Consider the following 13,918-nt stretch of genomic DNA (forward strand, 5'->3'; position numbering starts at 1 on the left):
TACGAGGTCCTCGCACCTAGGGGGCGCGCGGGGTATGTGAGACTCAACGATCTGCAGGTGTTGAGAGCAGACCGCGGGCCCAAGGAATTTTAGGGCCCACCCACTAAACGACTCCCCTGCACTCTTACACCCGTCGTCCGTTCTCCGTCCGGGGTCAAAACCCGGTCAGAGTAGGGGGGTTCCCGCGGTCAACACTACAACCAGACACGTGGTGCCACTCCGAGGACGCCCGACCGACGGGTCGTCGAGGCGATAGTCGACGACCAACGACGTCGGTCTCCGCTGTACGGCGGCCTTGCCAGGCCGCCAGGGCGATGCCGCTAGTGTTCCGGGATACCCCGCTGGGCCAGAACCAGCCTGCCAGGTCGGAACGCGATACACCGCCGACCGGGTTGCTCTTCCACAGTATGTTCGGTGAAGACAGCGCCGACGAAAATGCAGACCACATCGCAGTCCGCAGCCGACGACGCGTCCTCCCATCCTCCTGGTGCCAGCGCGCTAGAGTGACGGTAGCGTGCGGCGCAGCCTCAACCCCCTTAGGTCGCCCCGTGACCATCACCGGGAGGAGACTGCCTCCTCATAGGGGCCGGAGCTGGACAAACGCCCTCCGCCGACCCCCGGAATTCAACTTAACCAAACCTAACATGAATTACGAAATCGTTCACACACTATAAATAAAATTAAATTAAAATCATTTATTTCAGAAACCAATACATTGTAAACATAAAATCATTGAATTTTATTAAAATAACCACTCTTATATCATTAATTAAAACCATAAATGTGTTATTTATGATTTGTTCGAAGGTACCTACCATTGCCTTCCGGCAAATAATCCTAACTTGTCGGACGAACAATTATGCACAATATGCGGTCAAGCTGAAAAAAATAGACAAACCATCAATAAATCAATACCTACTTGACATACCTGAAACATAAATAGTATTTTAGTGGTATTTTATCTAAACATATTTAACATAGATTATACACTTAATATTGATAATATTTATCATACACATGTCACATACCTACAAGTTGATTGTAGAATTTGTAGACTCGTGGTGGGTTCCGCGTTTTCCGGCATTTATGAGGAAACTTAACTACGGGTCATACGAAATACATTAAAAACTAGAGATAAAATCAAATAAAATACAATTTAAACTATATAATAATATAAATCTATCTTTGGTTCTAAGGTCCCACGTGCAAACAGTGCTCTGAATATTTTTTTATTTATAATGAAAAAAGCAACTGTACAAATCAAATCCCAATCAATGCAGGTGCAGGATTCATCAGGTACTTAATGATCATAAAAATATGTGTTAGTTTCTAGGCATTTTCTCGGATTAAATCATTTAAAATCAACATTTCTACACAAAAATTTGTACATTTTCAGACTCTGATGAAGAGCCAAATCCTGAGAGTCATAAAAAATCTTTGGAAAAATTGAAGAAGACAGATCCAGACTTCTATAATTTTCTTGAAGAGAATGACGAGAATTTGCTGAACTTTGAAGCAGCCAGTGATGATCAGGAATCTGACAGACAGAGTGACAGTAATGAAGATGATGAGAAAATACACACACCAGGAGCCTTGCAGGCTGATAGTGATGACAGTGACTTCGAGGTATGTATCTTCTCCTCCGATGTATTCTGAACTGGGCGATCCATATTCAAACAGTATTTGAAAATAGTCTGCTGCAGAAGGTGGTTGATTGCGTTCTGGGCATTAAGATGATGTACATGATTGATGAGTATTCACCATTTAAAGGGCCATAGGCCTATGGAGAAAAAGAAAAGTATGTTATTCACCTGCCCCATATTTACAAAAGTGATTCTAAAAATTGAATTTTAAAATTGAAATTTAAAGCTATTAGTTTAAAGTGGTAAACTTGTAGCATAAAATTAAGATAACTAGACATTTAGTTTATGCTGTCAAAGTGGGTCCGAGAAGTATACTAGTAAAATCTCTTTATAACATACTAAAAGACTTTGGTTGGTCAAGAACTTCTGTAAATTCTATACTGGAACTGGTTTTATTGTTTGTAAGCAAAGGTTTTGAAAAAAAAAAAAAAAATCTAGCTTAGAATGTAAGGTGGATCCAGCATGTCAATTGCTAATATATATGTTTTACAGAATGACAATTATAAATTGGACAATACTAAAGTCACTCTTAAAATGGTTTCGGAATGGCAAGCAGAGTTGCAAAGTGAAGGCAAGATTAAACTGTCCACATTAATCACGGTTATAAAAGCATTTAATGCAGCTATGCTTCGAGTTAGTAGTGATGATGGAACTTCACAAGGAGAAATGAAAGTGGAGGGTATGAATTTAAAAATTATCAAATAATTACAATTAATTAATTTTACATACACACAATGTCAACAATTAGATCCTATCAAATATGAAATTTTTTCTGGCTATTCTTAGCAATTTTATCAATGATAGCTGTTTTTTTTTTAATGGCATAAATGGCTTAAGAATGACACTTCATGATAAGTGGTTACCGGAGCCCATAGACACATAAACCTAAAAGTAAAAACTCACCAAGAAATAGGAGCCATAGACTCGGGTTGTGTTGTATGATGCTATTAGTTCCTGACTACAAACAGATGTGCTTGAAAACACATATTATCGATAGAACATATTTAAGAAAAATAATGTTTACAATGTTTTTTTACAGGATCATCTGTTTTCAATGCTGTCATTCAATTATGTGTTGTTAATCTACCCGGTGCAGTAAAAAAGTATTTGGGTGTGGAACAGTCAGGCAAGGAACCACAAAAATGCAAGCATTTCTCCAAAATCAGAGGTCCTCTGATGTCGTATTTAGTTGATCTGATGAAACTGCTCTTAAGTATTTCATCTGAGAATATTTTGGGAGTACTGCTAAAGCATTTGCACCAAATGTGCACTTTCATTGCTTGTTTCCCAAGAATTGCTAAAATGGCATTAAGAAAACTTATTTTACTGTGGAGCACTAGTGAAGAAACTGTGAGAGTGTTAGCTTTTCTCTGCATTTTAAGAATAACCAGGAACCAACAAGCACTTCTTCTAGATCCTGTTCTGAAAGTAATGTACATGACTTATGTAAAAAACTGCAAATTTGTGAGTCCATCAACATGGCCAGGAATAAACTTTATGAGGAGATCCCTTGTTGAAATGTACTCTTTAGATTTGGATGTTGCCTATCGACATGTCTTTCTTTATATCAGGCAACTAGCTATTCACTTGAGGAATGCTATAGTAGTACAGAAAATTGAGAACAGACAGGCTGTATACAACTGGCAATTTGTGAACTCTCTGCGCTTATGGGGAGATCTACTGGCCGTCAACAACAGGCCACCGTTACATCCACTAATTTACCCACTTGTGATGGTAACTATAAACACAATCAAACTTGTGCCAACTCATCAATATTACCCACTGAGATTTCACTGTGTGGAGATACTGATGAACTTATCTAAGGAAACTGAAACTTTCATTCCTGTACTGCCCTTCTTAACAGAAGTAAGTAATGCTTTTAAGTCATAACGTCATCAACATCATCATCTTGAAAAACATTTTTCACTGGGAAAATATAAAATTGATATTTTATTTTTTAACTTATTAAACCAAGCACAGAGAATGGATCTGTAGATGGAATTAACCCTTTACGCTCGAGAGTATCACTCACCACATGATTTAATTACATAAAATGATCAATGCATTTGGGGTTACCAATGATTCAAATGACCCTCTTCTATAAAAGTAGCAGCATACCCCATCCCAGAGGAATATTTTTTATTTTTATTTTTTGATGTGAAACATCTATAGCCGCACGTAAAACCGATTTCTGACGTGGCGACGCGTCGCGATGCACAATCGACTGTGCAATTCTCTCGCACTCCATCCGGCGTTAAGCTATCTCTCTCGCTACACTGAGCTCAGATACCTATAGTGTATACTCCGTAGTGTATACTGTGTTGTTTACTACAGTACACATAACCTGTGTTTTACTTGAAAACAAATTATTTTTTCGTAATATTTTATTTTATCATTATGACATATTTAGTTCCTATCACAATCTGTTCTTTTATGCATATTACTTTTACAAAATAATGTCGATGTTTCACATCTGCCAGGCGTCCCGTGACGGCTCACATTTTTTTTTATTGCTTAAATAGGTCTGACAAGAGGTTCTACCACCAGTACTTAAATCTAATCTACATTTAACCATATTTTTAAATAAATATTTAAAAAAGAAATTTAATGTGATAGATATTTATTGAAGTGTTTGTAACAAAACTTGACTTATGAAATTATTATGATCCTATCACTATTTAAAATTTTTAGATTCTGGCCTATGACTTCAATAAAAAACACAAAAAAGTTTCAATGAAACCTCTAGATTTTTCATGCATATTGAGATTGGCTAAGTCTCAACTGATGGAAAATGGATTCAAAGATGCTGTAATAGATAAACTGTATGCCCTCATGTTGGAGTACACAGCTAATGAATCTCATACATTTGCTTTTCCTGATACCATTTTACTAGCAGTTATTCAGGTAAGACTATCAACTAAAAAAAATACTATTTGGCTCTAAAATCCAGAATTGAATGGATGAAAAAGTAAATCAGACCAAATACATTAGGCTCACAAAATAATGTATATGAATCTGTTCAAGGCAAGTAAATGATAAAGTTAAAATTATTTTCTTTTATATTACCTAGAGAGCTTGAACTGAGTAATTAGATTAAAAATAAAATAACCCCCTTGAACTCTAAACACAAATAAAGCATACTTCCTTGGTCAGTTTGTGTGTCAATCACCATTAACAAGCATTATAGAGATAATTTTAATAAAAAAATATATATCAAGTAAAACTAATATGTTTTCATAATAAATAATGCTTAACATAACTTTATTTTAGCTAAAACAGTTCTTAAAATCATGCTCAGTGGCCAATTACACAAAGAGATTCCGCCAGCTATTGGAAAAAATTGAAGAAAACGCAAGATTCATTGAGCAAGAACGTATAAAGTCAACCGTTGCCTTGGACGACGAAAGCTCAATAATGGCGTGGGAGACGAGCATGAAGGCAAAGGGAACACCCCTAAAATTATTCTTCGAGAACTGGAACAGGATTAATCAGTTACAGAAACGTAAGAAGGTAACGAACAATGATGAAATAGCTGGACAGATGCCGGTCATCAAACGACGTAAAATCACCGAACAACAAGTACAGCGGCCGGAGAGCAAGGGACCTCTCGTTCTGTTCCCCTCAGACAGTGAAGACGACGAGAGACCAAACTTTGAGGCGGACGAAGATGAGGAACCACCACGCGCTCCCAAAGTTAAGAAGCAAAAGAAGAAGAAGACGCAAAGGAAAATCGCAAAAAGAAATTCACCTCCAGTAGAAAGAGATACCATTGATAAAGGCGATATTGTTCAAGATCTCAGTGTAGGAGATTGGTAATTAATAGATAATCCTAAGAGAATGTTTTTAAGGTGCGTATTCACTACGAGCATTTGTCTGTCAGAAATTAGAAAACTGAGCGAGCGTTCATGGGGTTGACAACACTTTTTTTTTTCTGGCCGGGTGCCGAACCTCCGCGCCTAGGGGGCGCGCGGGCCTCAATGTGGGACTCCAACGATCTGCAAGGTGTTGGAAGCAGACCGCGGGCCCATGGAATTTTAGGGCCCACCCACTAAACGACTCCCCTGCACTCTTACACCCGACGTCCGATCTCCGTTCGGGGTCAAAACCCGGTCAGAGTAGGGGGTTCCTGCGGTCTACACTACAACCAGACACGCGGCACCAGGGGGTTGACAACACTTCTAACCAACCAAGAGAAGCCAACCAATCAATTAACCCGATTGAGAAGCATTTATCAAGTTATTTAAGGCTTCACGCTCTAGCTAATTAATGCACCAGATACTCGAATGCTCGCAGCGACACGCACCTATATAAATGTCGTTAAAATTCTGAATACGCAATTTAATCTATTCAATTTATTCAATAACCAAATATATTTAAACCATTCACATTATAATATTGATTATTATAGAAATTAACGTTTTGAATCTACTGTTTTCCCTGTAGAAAATAAGTCCAGTGTACTTTAGGTTCAACTGGTTCGTGTGTCTCTATAGTTAAACATCCAGTAGGTACTTCTGTCCAGCCTTGTGCGGGCTTGTCATTCAGATAAACAGATATTCTCAGGTCCTGCGAACATGTAGAATTTATTCTCGAACATAATGCAATACTACTATCGTTTGATTATTATAAATGTCGTTTTCGTGTAATACATATTATTAAAAAATAAAAAAGTAACGTGTTATTTTATTGTCATTACCTTCTTTGGTTTTATAGTTTCAAACATAGTTTTAACGTAAAACTCCTCACGGTCTATGTATATTTTGAACATTCTCGATGAATCAAAGACATTTTTAAATTTAATAGATGTAAATCCACCAGCCTTAACTTCGTACGGGCCCTGCGGCTTGGGTTCCGTCGCTATTCCTTTAATATTAAATCTATAAAATCATCAAAATTCTTAATTAAAAAATATTCGTAAGTCGCAGTTTTCACAAAAAAAAATCTGGGACTATTAGAAAAGATTCCACTTTCGCCGCTACCCGAACAGAGTTCTTCCATACTATCCAGAACCAAAGCGTTAATCCCAAGTACATTATCATAATACTGACAATCAGACTGGGATACGTTCAGTTACAGGGTATTTCCCACGCGTTTTGATATTTTCCTCTTTTTTGGAGTCTTATTCAACTTTGAAATAGTCTTTAAAGGATTAACTTTTTTTTATTGCTTAAATTGGTGGACGAGCTCACAGCCCACCTGGTGTTAAGTGGTTACTGGAGCCCATAGACATCTACAACCCCACCTTGAGATATAAGTTCTAAGATCTCAGTATAGTTACAACTGCTGCCCTACCCTTCAGACCGAAACGCTTTACTGCTTCACGGCAGAAATAGACAGGGTGGTGGTACCTACCCGTGCGGACTCACAAGAAGTCCTACCACCAGTAAACTGTAATATTTTTAAAGCCGTTGTCGATAAATTTAGTAATAACCAACCACCATAGATGAGTACCTATGGCAATTAACGTAATATAGCTAAAAATAGTAGTGGAACTAACACAAATTCACCAGCGAGCTCCGATTTGAAGGACACTTTACAATTCTGCACTCCCAATTGTGTTGGTTCAAACCACACTAAAATCTTTCCTTTTTCTAATGGTCCCAAGCAACATTCTTTATCTATTTGAATTGAAGAATGAGATACCTAAAAATTAAACATTACACCTGTTCGTAACATTGTACTTGTCGTTAATATAGTAACGATTGTTAGACGCTTTTAATCCATGTATTTTAAAAGATCGGTACCTTTTTTATTGCTTAGGTGGGTGGGCGAGCTCACGGCCCTTCTGGTGTTAAGTGGTTACCAGAGCCCATAGACACCTACGACGTAAATGCTTCCACCTACCTCGAGACATAAGTCTTAAGTCTCAGTTTTAACAGTACAACAGCTGCCCTACCCTTCAATTCGAAACGCATTACTGCTTCACGGCAGAAATAGGCAGGGTGGTGTTACCTACCCGCGCAGACTCAAGATGTCCTACCACCAGTAAATATAGACAAACACGATTTGAACCCTAGCATAATCGCGTCATTCAAAACACGAATACAGGTCCTTAGCCCATGTCTTCTACATAAACACGAAAAACAAAAGTTTCCTCAAAAACTTTGAAGCAAGTATTGCTGTACCTATATCGTCACTAAAACAAACTAGTCGATTTTTATTCAACATGAACTTATTCACATAAATCCCCTAAAAATCTTAGTTATGTTTTGGCAGTGTGCTTATGGTTAATATTAGAGTAGGTACATTACCTCACTTATGAAATCTGTTTTCACATCGGTTTTATTCTGTATCCGAAGCCGTAAAGGTATACAAGTACCAAAACTTGTCGTAAATTCAAGATTCTTCTCTTTGCCCGGGAGACACTTAAGCTTCACTCTGTATATGTAAGTGCCAACTAAGTTATTGTAGATTTCCAACGTATCCTCCCTCTCGCCGACCACTAATGGCGAGTACGACATCAGTAAAACACTCTGTAACAATTTCGTATGTCGTATCACTCTTGTCAAAATCGTGGTCATCACCCAGCATCATTGCTGTGGGCAGATGTTATGCGCCTCATGAGCAATCGCCACTCCTTCCGGTTTGTGGTGAGCCTGGTACACTCATGCAAACAGCCGCCAACTGCCGACTTGGTCTGGTCTGGTAGGCGTTTTTTTTTAATTGCATAGTGTTGTGAACGAGATTAAGGCCTACCCGGTGCAAAATGATTACCAGTACCAATAAACATCGCAACTTAAATACCGCCACCAACTTTGAGACGTTATATTGAAGTTTCAGTGTAATTTAGAACTAGGTATTGACCATTCATGGAAAACATGGCTTCGCAACAGAAATAGGCAGAATGATGGATCTTACTAATGTGGGCGTACGCCCTTCCTCCAGTAAATGTTGATCGACGATCGCCATACGATAGTATGGATACTCTGAGAACCCTGCTGCCAATTCACCGGTGACATTCATAGCTGCTTTTTACGACATTCTTTTATTAATTTTTTTATTGCTTAGGTGGGTGGACGAGCTCACCGCCCACCTGGTGTTAAGTGGTTACCGGAGCCCATAGACATCTACAACGTAATTGCCGCCACCTACCTTGATATATAAGTTCTAAGGTCTCAGTATAGTTACAACGGCTGCCCCACCCTTCAAACCGAAACGCATTACTGTTTCACGGCAGAAATAGGCAGGGTGGTGGTACCTACCCGTGTGGACTCAAGAAGTCTTGCCACCAGTAATTACGCAAATTATAATTTTGCAGGTTTGATCTTTATTACATAATGTCATTCCTTCAATCGTGAACATTTGTTAAGTACGTATTTCATTAGAAAAATTGGTACCCCGCCTGCGGGATTCGAACACTGGTGCATCGTTAGAAACGAATGCACCAGACGTCTTATTCTTTAGGCCACGACGACTTACAACAGGCTCTCAACAGGCTTACAGGCTCCCGTAGGAAATCGAATAAGGCCTGTGTTTACTGGATATTGCATTTTTTAATGATTTAATAACTAAAATAAACTTGTTATACGCGATCGTTACCTCTGAATTTCGACTAATTTTCATAATTTCCGGACAGTGTAACGTTTCGCATTTCACCCGGAACTCTGCGTCTTGCGACAATGGGTTTGAAACGATCAGTTCTCGTTGTATCGTTTCGCGAGCTGGGCATTCGAAGAACAGGGTGTCGACAATTTGACTCTGGGTGACCGTTGCGATCATGTTATAAAACTGATATTCTCGTGTTACCTCATTCACGAACATCACCTATGACAGTATTAAGGTTTCGTTTTAAAACGGTAATAAAGGAAACCAAGTACGAAAGAAAGTAGTGTAGAAGGCATGCAGAAAATAATACCTAAAAGATTAGGTTAGGTTAGGTTAGGATATCAATTTCTAAATTTTATCAAGAAATCGTTTTTGCTGCTGACTTAAGCAGACAAGCATACGTTCCAACTGATGATAAGTAGCCACCGTCGCCCATGGACATACACACAGCAATAACAGCAACGAAACCTAAGTCGTTACGTACTGGTAAATTACCAGCATCCTTTTGCTGAAGCTTTCATCGTGAAGCCTTCAATATGTCTCCAATACACTATGATTTACTAATATACTAATAACACCTTGCTGCATCTTGAATGAATATTAAATCACTTTTTAGACATGTCTTCCTGATATTAATGCATTGCAATAAATTTTATCATACGCTTCGAACCGGAACATGTGTTTTATGTACATTTAAGCAAGATGGTGAAAAGAAACCGTACGAGCTCAAAATTCGCAATCCCATCAGGAGAAATCTTTGAGAGAGCTAGGCAATAAAATAAGGCGGTCTTTTTTCCTACCCAAGCTGATAGCATTGAGACGCTATTTCAGTGTAAGCTTAACTAGTAGGTGAGCTCACAGGGCTTAAACCGGAGTGATGCTAACACTGGCCCTAGCAAGAGCAGTGCTTCGCAGAATCTACCACCGGATCGGAAACGCGACCCACTGAGAAGATCCGGCGAGAAACTCAGTGGGCAATAAGGCGGGTATACTACTGCTAGTATTGGACGATAAGAAAGAATTAGCTGTTTAACAAAGAGGCCCGGGTCGCAGTATCGTAGAAGATTATCTATGTTGCCGTATTTCAATTGGTCTAATACAGGGACTCCCAACCATTTTTGTCAAGAGATCCCTTTTCCAAAATGAACTGATACATTAGACCCTACAATCAGATTACCTCCTTTTGGAATCCCTAGTCTAACATATAGTCATCTAAATTTTCTGATTAGCGATGTCTTAGCATGTAAACACCTTATATGTCGAGATTCCAAATCAATTTACTCTAGTTTAAGCCAAATGTAATAGATAGCTGACACCGATTTGCTGCGCTTACAAATAATTTAATCTAAATATAGTCCGGTCAATTTAGACAAAAAAATGAGAGTGAAGGTACATAAAATCCCACCAAGCGGAAAATCAGTAAAATTTTTGTAAGTAAAACTTTTATAACTTTTTGAATCGTCATATCTCAGAAACGGTGGCTCGTAGGAAAAAAAGTATTGATACATTTTTTATAGATCTACCTACATGATCTACATCTAGATTATAATCTACAATTTTTGTCTAAGGTACTTTTATGATAAAACTTACCGTTTTGCTGAAAATCGCGAAATACTCATTTTCTTGACTTTTGACCTTGAATAAAAAAAATCCATACACGAGAATGATGGGGAACTTTGAAATATTATTTATAATTATGTTTTGAACATTTTTACTGATTTTCAGCTTGTTGGGATTTTATGCATCTTTGAATGTTTAAATTAACCGGACTAATAAGATAGTTACGACAATTTAATACTGACTAACTTTCAGTTGCATTTCGCATGCTTCGTAACAGACAAATATCCACCTGCACGTCGCCGCGGCTTCCCCCCAAACTTTGATAGTTTCAGGATGTTTTATTTCGTAGTAACCATCAAACTTATCCGGAATTATCTTTACTAACTCTGTTGAAACTGAATAAGATTCTGGAAACTACCATAGGTAACATCACGTTAAGATTCATCATTTTAATATATTATTAATTTAGTAAATCGTACATTGTGGTTGTAACTAATTTGTGTAGGTTATACGTATTTACAATTTTATCTGAAGTAATAAATATCATAAATTTTTTATTTTTATTACATTAACATTATTTAATTTTAGTTAACGTAGGTGTTATGATTGTTATACTTTTTTAAAAACATGTCTATGTATTGAAAAAAATTTAAATTTATTTTAAAATAATAAACGTAATTTTTTGTTTTTTTGCTTAGATGGGTGGACGACAGCCCACCAGGTGTCAAGTGGTTACTGGAGCCCATAGACATCTACAACGTAAATGCGCCACCTATCTTGAGATATAAGTTCAAAGTCTCAGTATAGTTACAACGGCTGCCCCAACCTTCAAACCGAAATTCATTACTGCTTCACGGCAGAAATAGGCAAGGTGGTGGTACCTACCCGTGCGGACTCACAAGAGGTGCTACCACCAGTAAATTTTCATTGAAATATTTAAATAGCCAAAAAACCTCAGTAATATTATAAACGAGTAATTCTTCCATGTGCGAATCTTTAGCAGCCACTGTTATCTTTATTGTTCCATTCGGATTAGGGTGTGTTGCTGCTCCCACCAAACTGACGAACAAAGCGCTTTCACCTAGAGGCGAGAACACAACCTGGCCCTGCCAAGGTGATAATGATGGATTAATTAAGCTGCTTAACACTTTTTGAATTTTTCTATGGCTATCCTTAGCAATGGCGTGGCGGAGGGAGGGGTGAGGTTGGGGGTCAAGGTCATCAATTGCAAGGGCATCATGCCCCGGGATCTACTCACAAAAGTGCACCAAATGGTTCGCAAAAAACAAGGATTGCTTAAAAAAATTTAATTTGTAGATAATATTTTTTACATTTAGTGCTGGTGTAATACAATAAATGTTAATTCGTAAATAAAAAGGTAGGGGGTGGTAAAAAGGTGTTGTAACCTCGGGCGCGAGTTTAGATCCTTATGCCACTGACCCTTAGGTGTATACTTCTCTAAATTATCAGTCTGATTTGTTACAAATTTCGTTAATGGGAGCTTTATTGACGCAGAAGAATAAATATGAATGTGTTAAATACACAACATGATATTTCTTACATAGGTGAAATGCTGTCTATTCTATTGTTAGCGCGTTAAATAATATATTTTAGTTATTTGCTTAAGCATAGATTATTAATATCAAACCTCATGTTTTCCAATAGCCTTTGGTTTGAAATGTACCGGTATTTCAAAGGTTGAATTGGGTTCAACATTGAATTGCTTTAGAGTTTCAAATGGGCCACCAGATAGTTCCGACAAAACTAGCCACAGATCATCAGAACTAAAAGATACAAGACGTGTATGATTTAAAATTTTACAACCTTTACTTACATGTATTCTGAATTTTCATAGATTTGTAATACCGGCCCCACTATCTTAGAGCGAGAAAATCGATATTACTTTTACAACTCTGTAATCGTAATATCGATTTTATAATATCGATATTAATACTATCGATGTATCGAATATTTTCGGCTGTGTGCTCCAATAAACGGTACCGTACAGTACATGGCCCGTGAGCTCGAGTGCACAGATAAGAATAAGAATAGTTTAACTAAATTTTATTTGCAAAAACAAAGTCCTATTAAATTGCAAATAAAAAAACAGTTACTTTATGTATGTACAGTGTCAAAGAACGTAGGACGAGGACAAGTTACATAAAGTACTGCTGTAGTTTAATGAGGAATCAGTTTTCCTTTTAAAATTCAGGTAAATATTTATTCCCGGCTCAATTTTTGAAACAGTATTTTATCATGTTGTTTATATTGTTTTGGGTGGTATTGTTTAAGTTTATCAACCTCAAATACTTGAAATTTGAATATCTACATAAATCTTTCACGGCAGAAATATGCGATGCGTACTGTTTTACGAAAGTCGAATTGAATATTTGAAAATCTACAATGTTTTGTCTTTAAAAAAATGTAAGACAAATTTAAGACAGTAGCTGCGTATCTTTAATTATTGAGTGCAATTTAATGTTAAAATACAGCAATTAAAAATAAAAATTGTTTTTATGTGTAATCAATAAACGCCGAACTCACGGATTAGTGACCACCACATATTCAGTCTGTAGCTCACGTACGGGACATTCCAAGTAAAGCGACTTGTTTTGAACATTCCCTATATCAACACAAGTCGCGTACAGTGCCAACTCTAGTGGCATGAAGTTTTCAATGTTACAGCTTGCCTAAAATTAACATAAAAAATGTAAACAGTAAGATATTCTGACAGAATTATGTAACTCACACAGAAAAGTTGGGGATTCCGTCATTTCGTTCCGTCCGTTTTAGAGACGTAAAAAAAAATATTCTCAAACACGTAGAATCGTAGTGTACCTATTTTTATTTAACATATTCAGAATTAAAAGTTTTACGTTATACGTAATATTGTTTAATAAAGGCAGACTTCAATAAATATGAATATAATAAGAATATAATATGAATAATAAGAACAAATATAATATAATATGAATATAGACATACCCAAACTTTGATGAACGGATTGTGGTTGAGCGGTCTAAAAGTTATAGTGAATGTTACGTTTGTATGGGCCGCGATGTTTCCTTTTTGGGGGGAAATAGTAAATTCGTCAGACGTCAAAGGCTGCCACCAAAATCTAGAATAAGAAATTTTATATTATGTGTGTTTTTTACTTTGATGACTCCATA

At 37.3% G+C, this 13,918-nt stretch overlaps 2 protein-coding genes across 4 annotated transcripts in view; one reads left to right on the forward strand and one right to left on the reverse strand.

Moving 5' to 3' along the window:
- The first annotated feature begins 893 nt into the window (after positions 1 to 893).
- Positions 894 to 6,317, forward strand: Noc2 (Nucleolar complex protein 2). 3 transcript variants are annotated; one of them, XM_089740345.1, is made up of 7 exons: positions 894 to 1,061; positions 1,197 to 1,296; positions 1,397 to 1,626; positions 2,136 to 2,322; positions 2,683 to 3,509; positions 4,335 to 4,547; positions 4,914 to 6,317. In XM_089740345.1, the coding sequence occupies exons 2-7, from the start codon at positions 1,239 to 1,241 to the stop codon at positions 5,457 to 5,459; spliced, it is 2,061 nt and encodes a 686-aa protein (XP_089596471.1). In that variant the 5' UTR covers positions 894 to 1,061; positions 1,197 to 1,238; the 3' UTR covers positions 5,460 to 6,317. The 3 variants fall into 3 exon arrangements, with proteins under 3 accessions (XP_089596471.1, XP_089596472.1, XP_028038168.2); XM_089740346.1 differs by having other exon boundaries at positions 927 to 953; XM_028182367.2 differs by having other exon boundaries at positions 991 to 1,106.
- Positions 5,981 to 13,918, reverse strand: part of LOC114248929 (axonemal central pair apparatus protein HYDIN) — a 57,215-nt gene continuing 49,277 nt past the window's right edge. The window contains exons 71-80 of the mRNA XM_089740371.1: positions 13,734 to 13,866; positions 13,293 to 13,438; positions 12,397 to 12,532; positions 11,702 to 11,854; positions 10,995 to 11,162; positions 9,183 to 9,407; positions 7,895 to 8,116; positions 7,141 to 7,286; positions 6,340 to 6,520; positions 5,981 to 6,209 (exon numbers count right to left, since the gene is read on the reverse strand). Of these exons, the coding sequence (XP_089596497.1) occupies positions 6,069 to 6,209; positions 6,340 to 6,520; positions 7,141 to 7,286; positions 7,895 to 8,116; positions 9,183 to 9,407; positions 10,995 to 11,162; positions 11,702 to 11,854; positions 12,397 to 12,532; positions 13,293 to 13,438; positions 13,734 to 13,866 (1,651 nt within the window). The 3' untranslated portion in view covers positions 5,981 to 6,068. The remainder of the gene's footprint in view (positions 6,210 to 6,339; positions 6,521 to 7,140; positions 7,287 to 7,894; positions 8,117 to 9,182; positions 9,408 to 10,994; positions 11,163 to 11,701; positions 11,855 to 12,396; positions 12,533 to 13,292; positions 13,439 to 13,733; positions 13,867 to 13,918) is intronic.

This window comes from Bombyx mandarina, chromosome 04, assembly GCF_030267445.1.
Source record: "Bombyx mandarina strain Sakado chromosome 04, ASM3026744v2".
Lineage (NCBI taxonomy): Eukaryota > Metazoa > Arthropoda > Insecta > Lepidoptera > Bombycidae > Bombyx > Bombyx mandarina.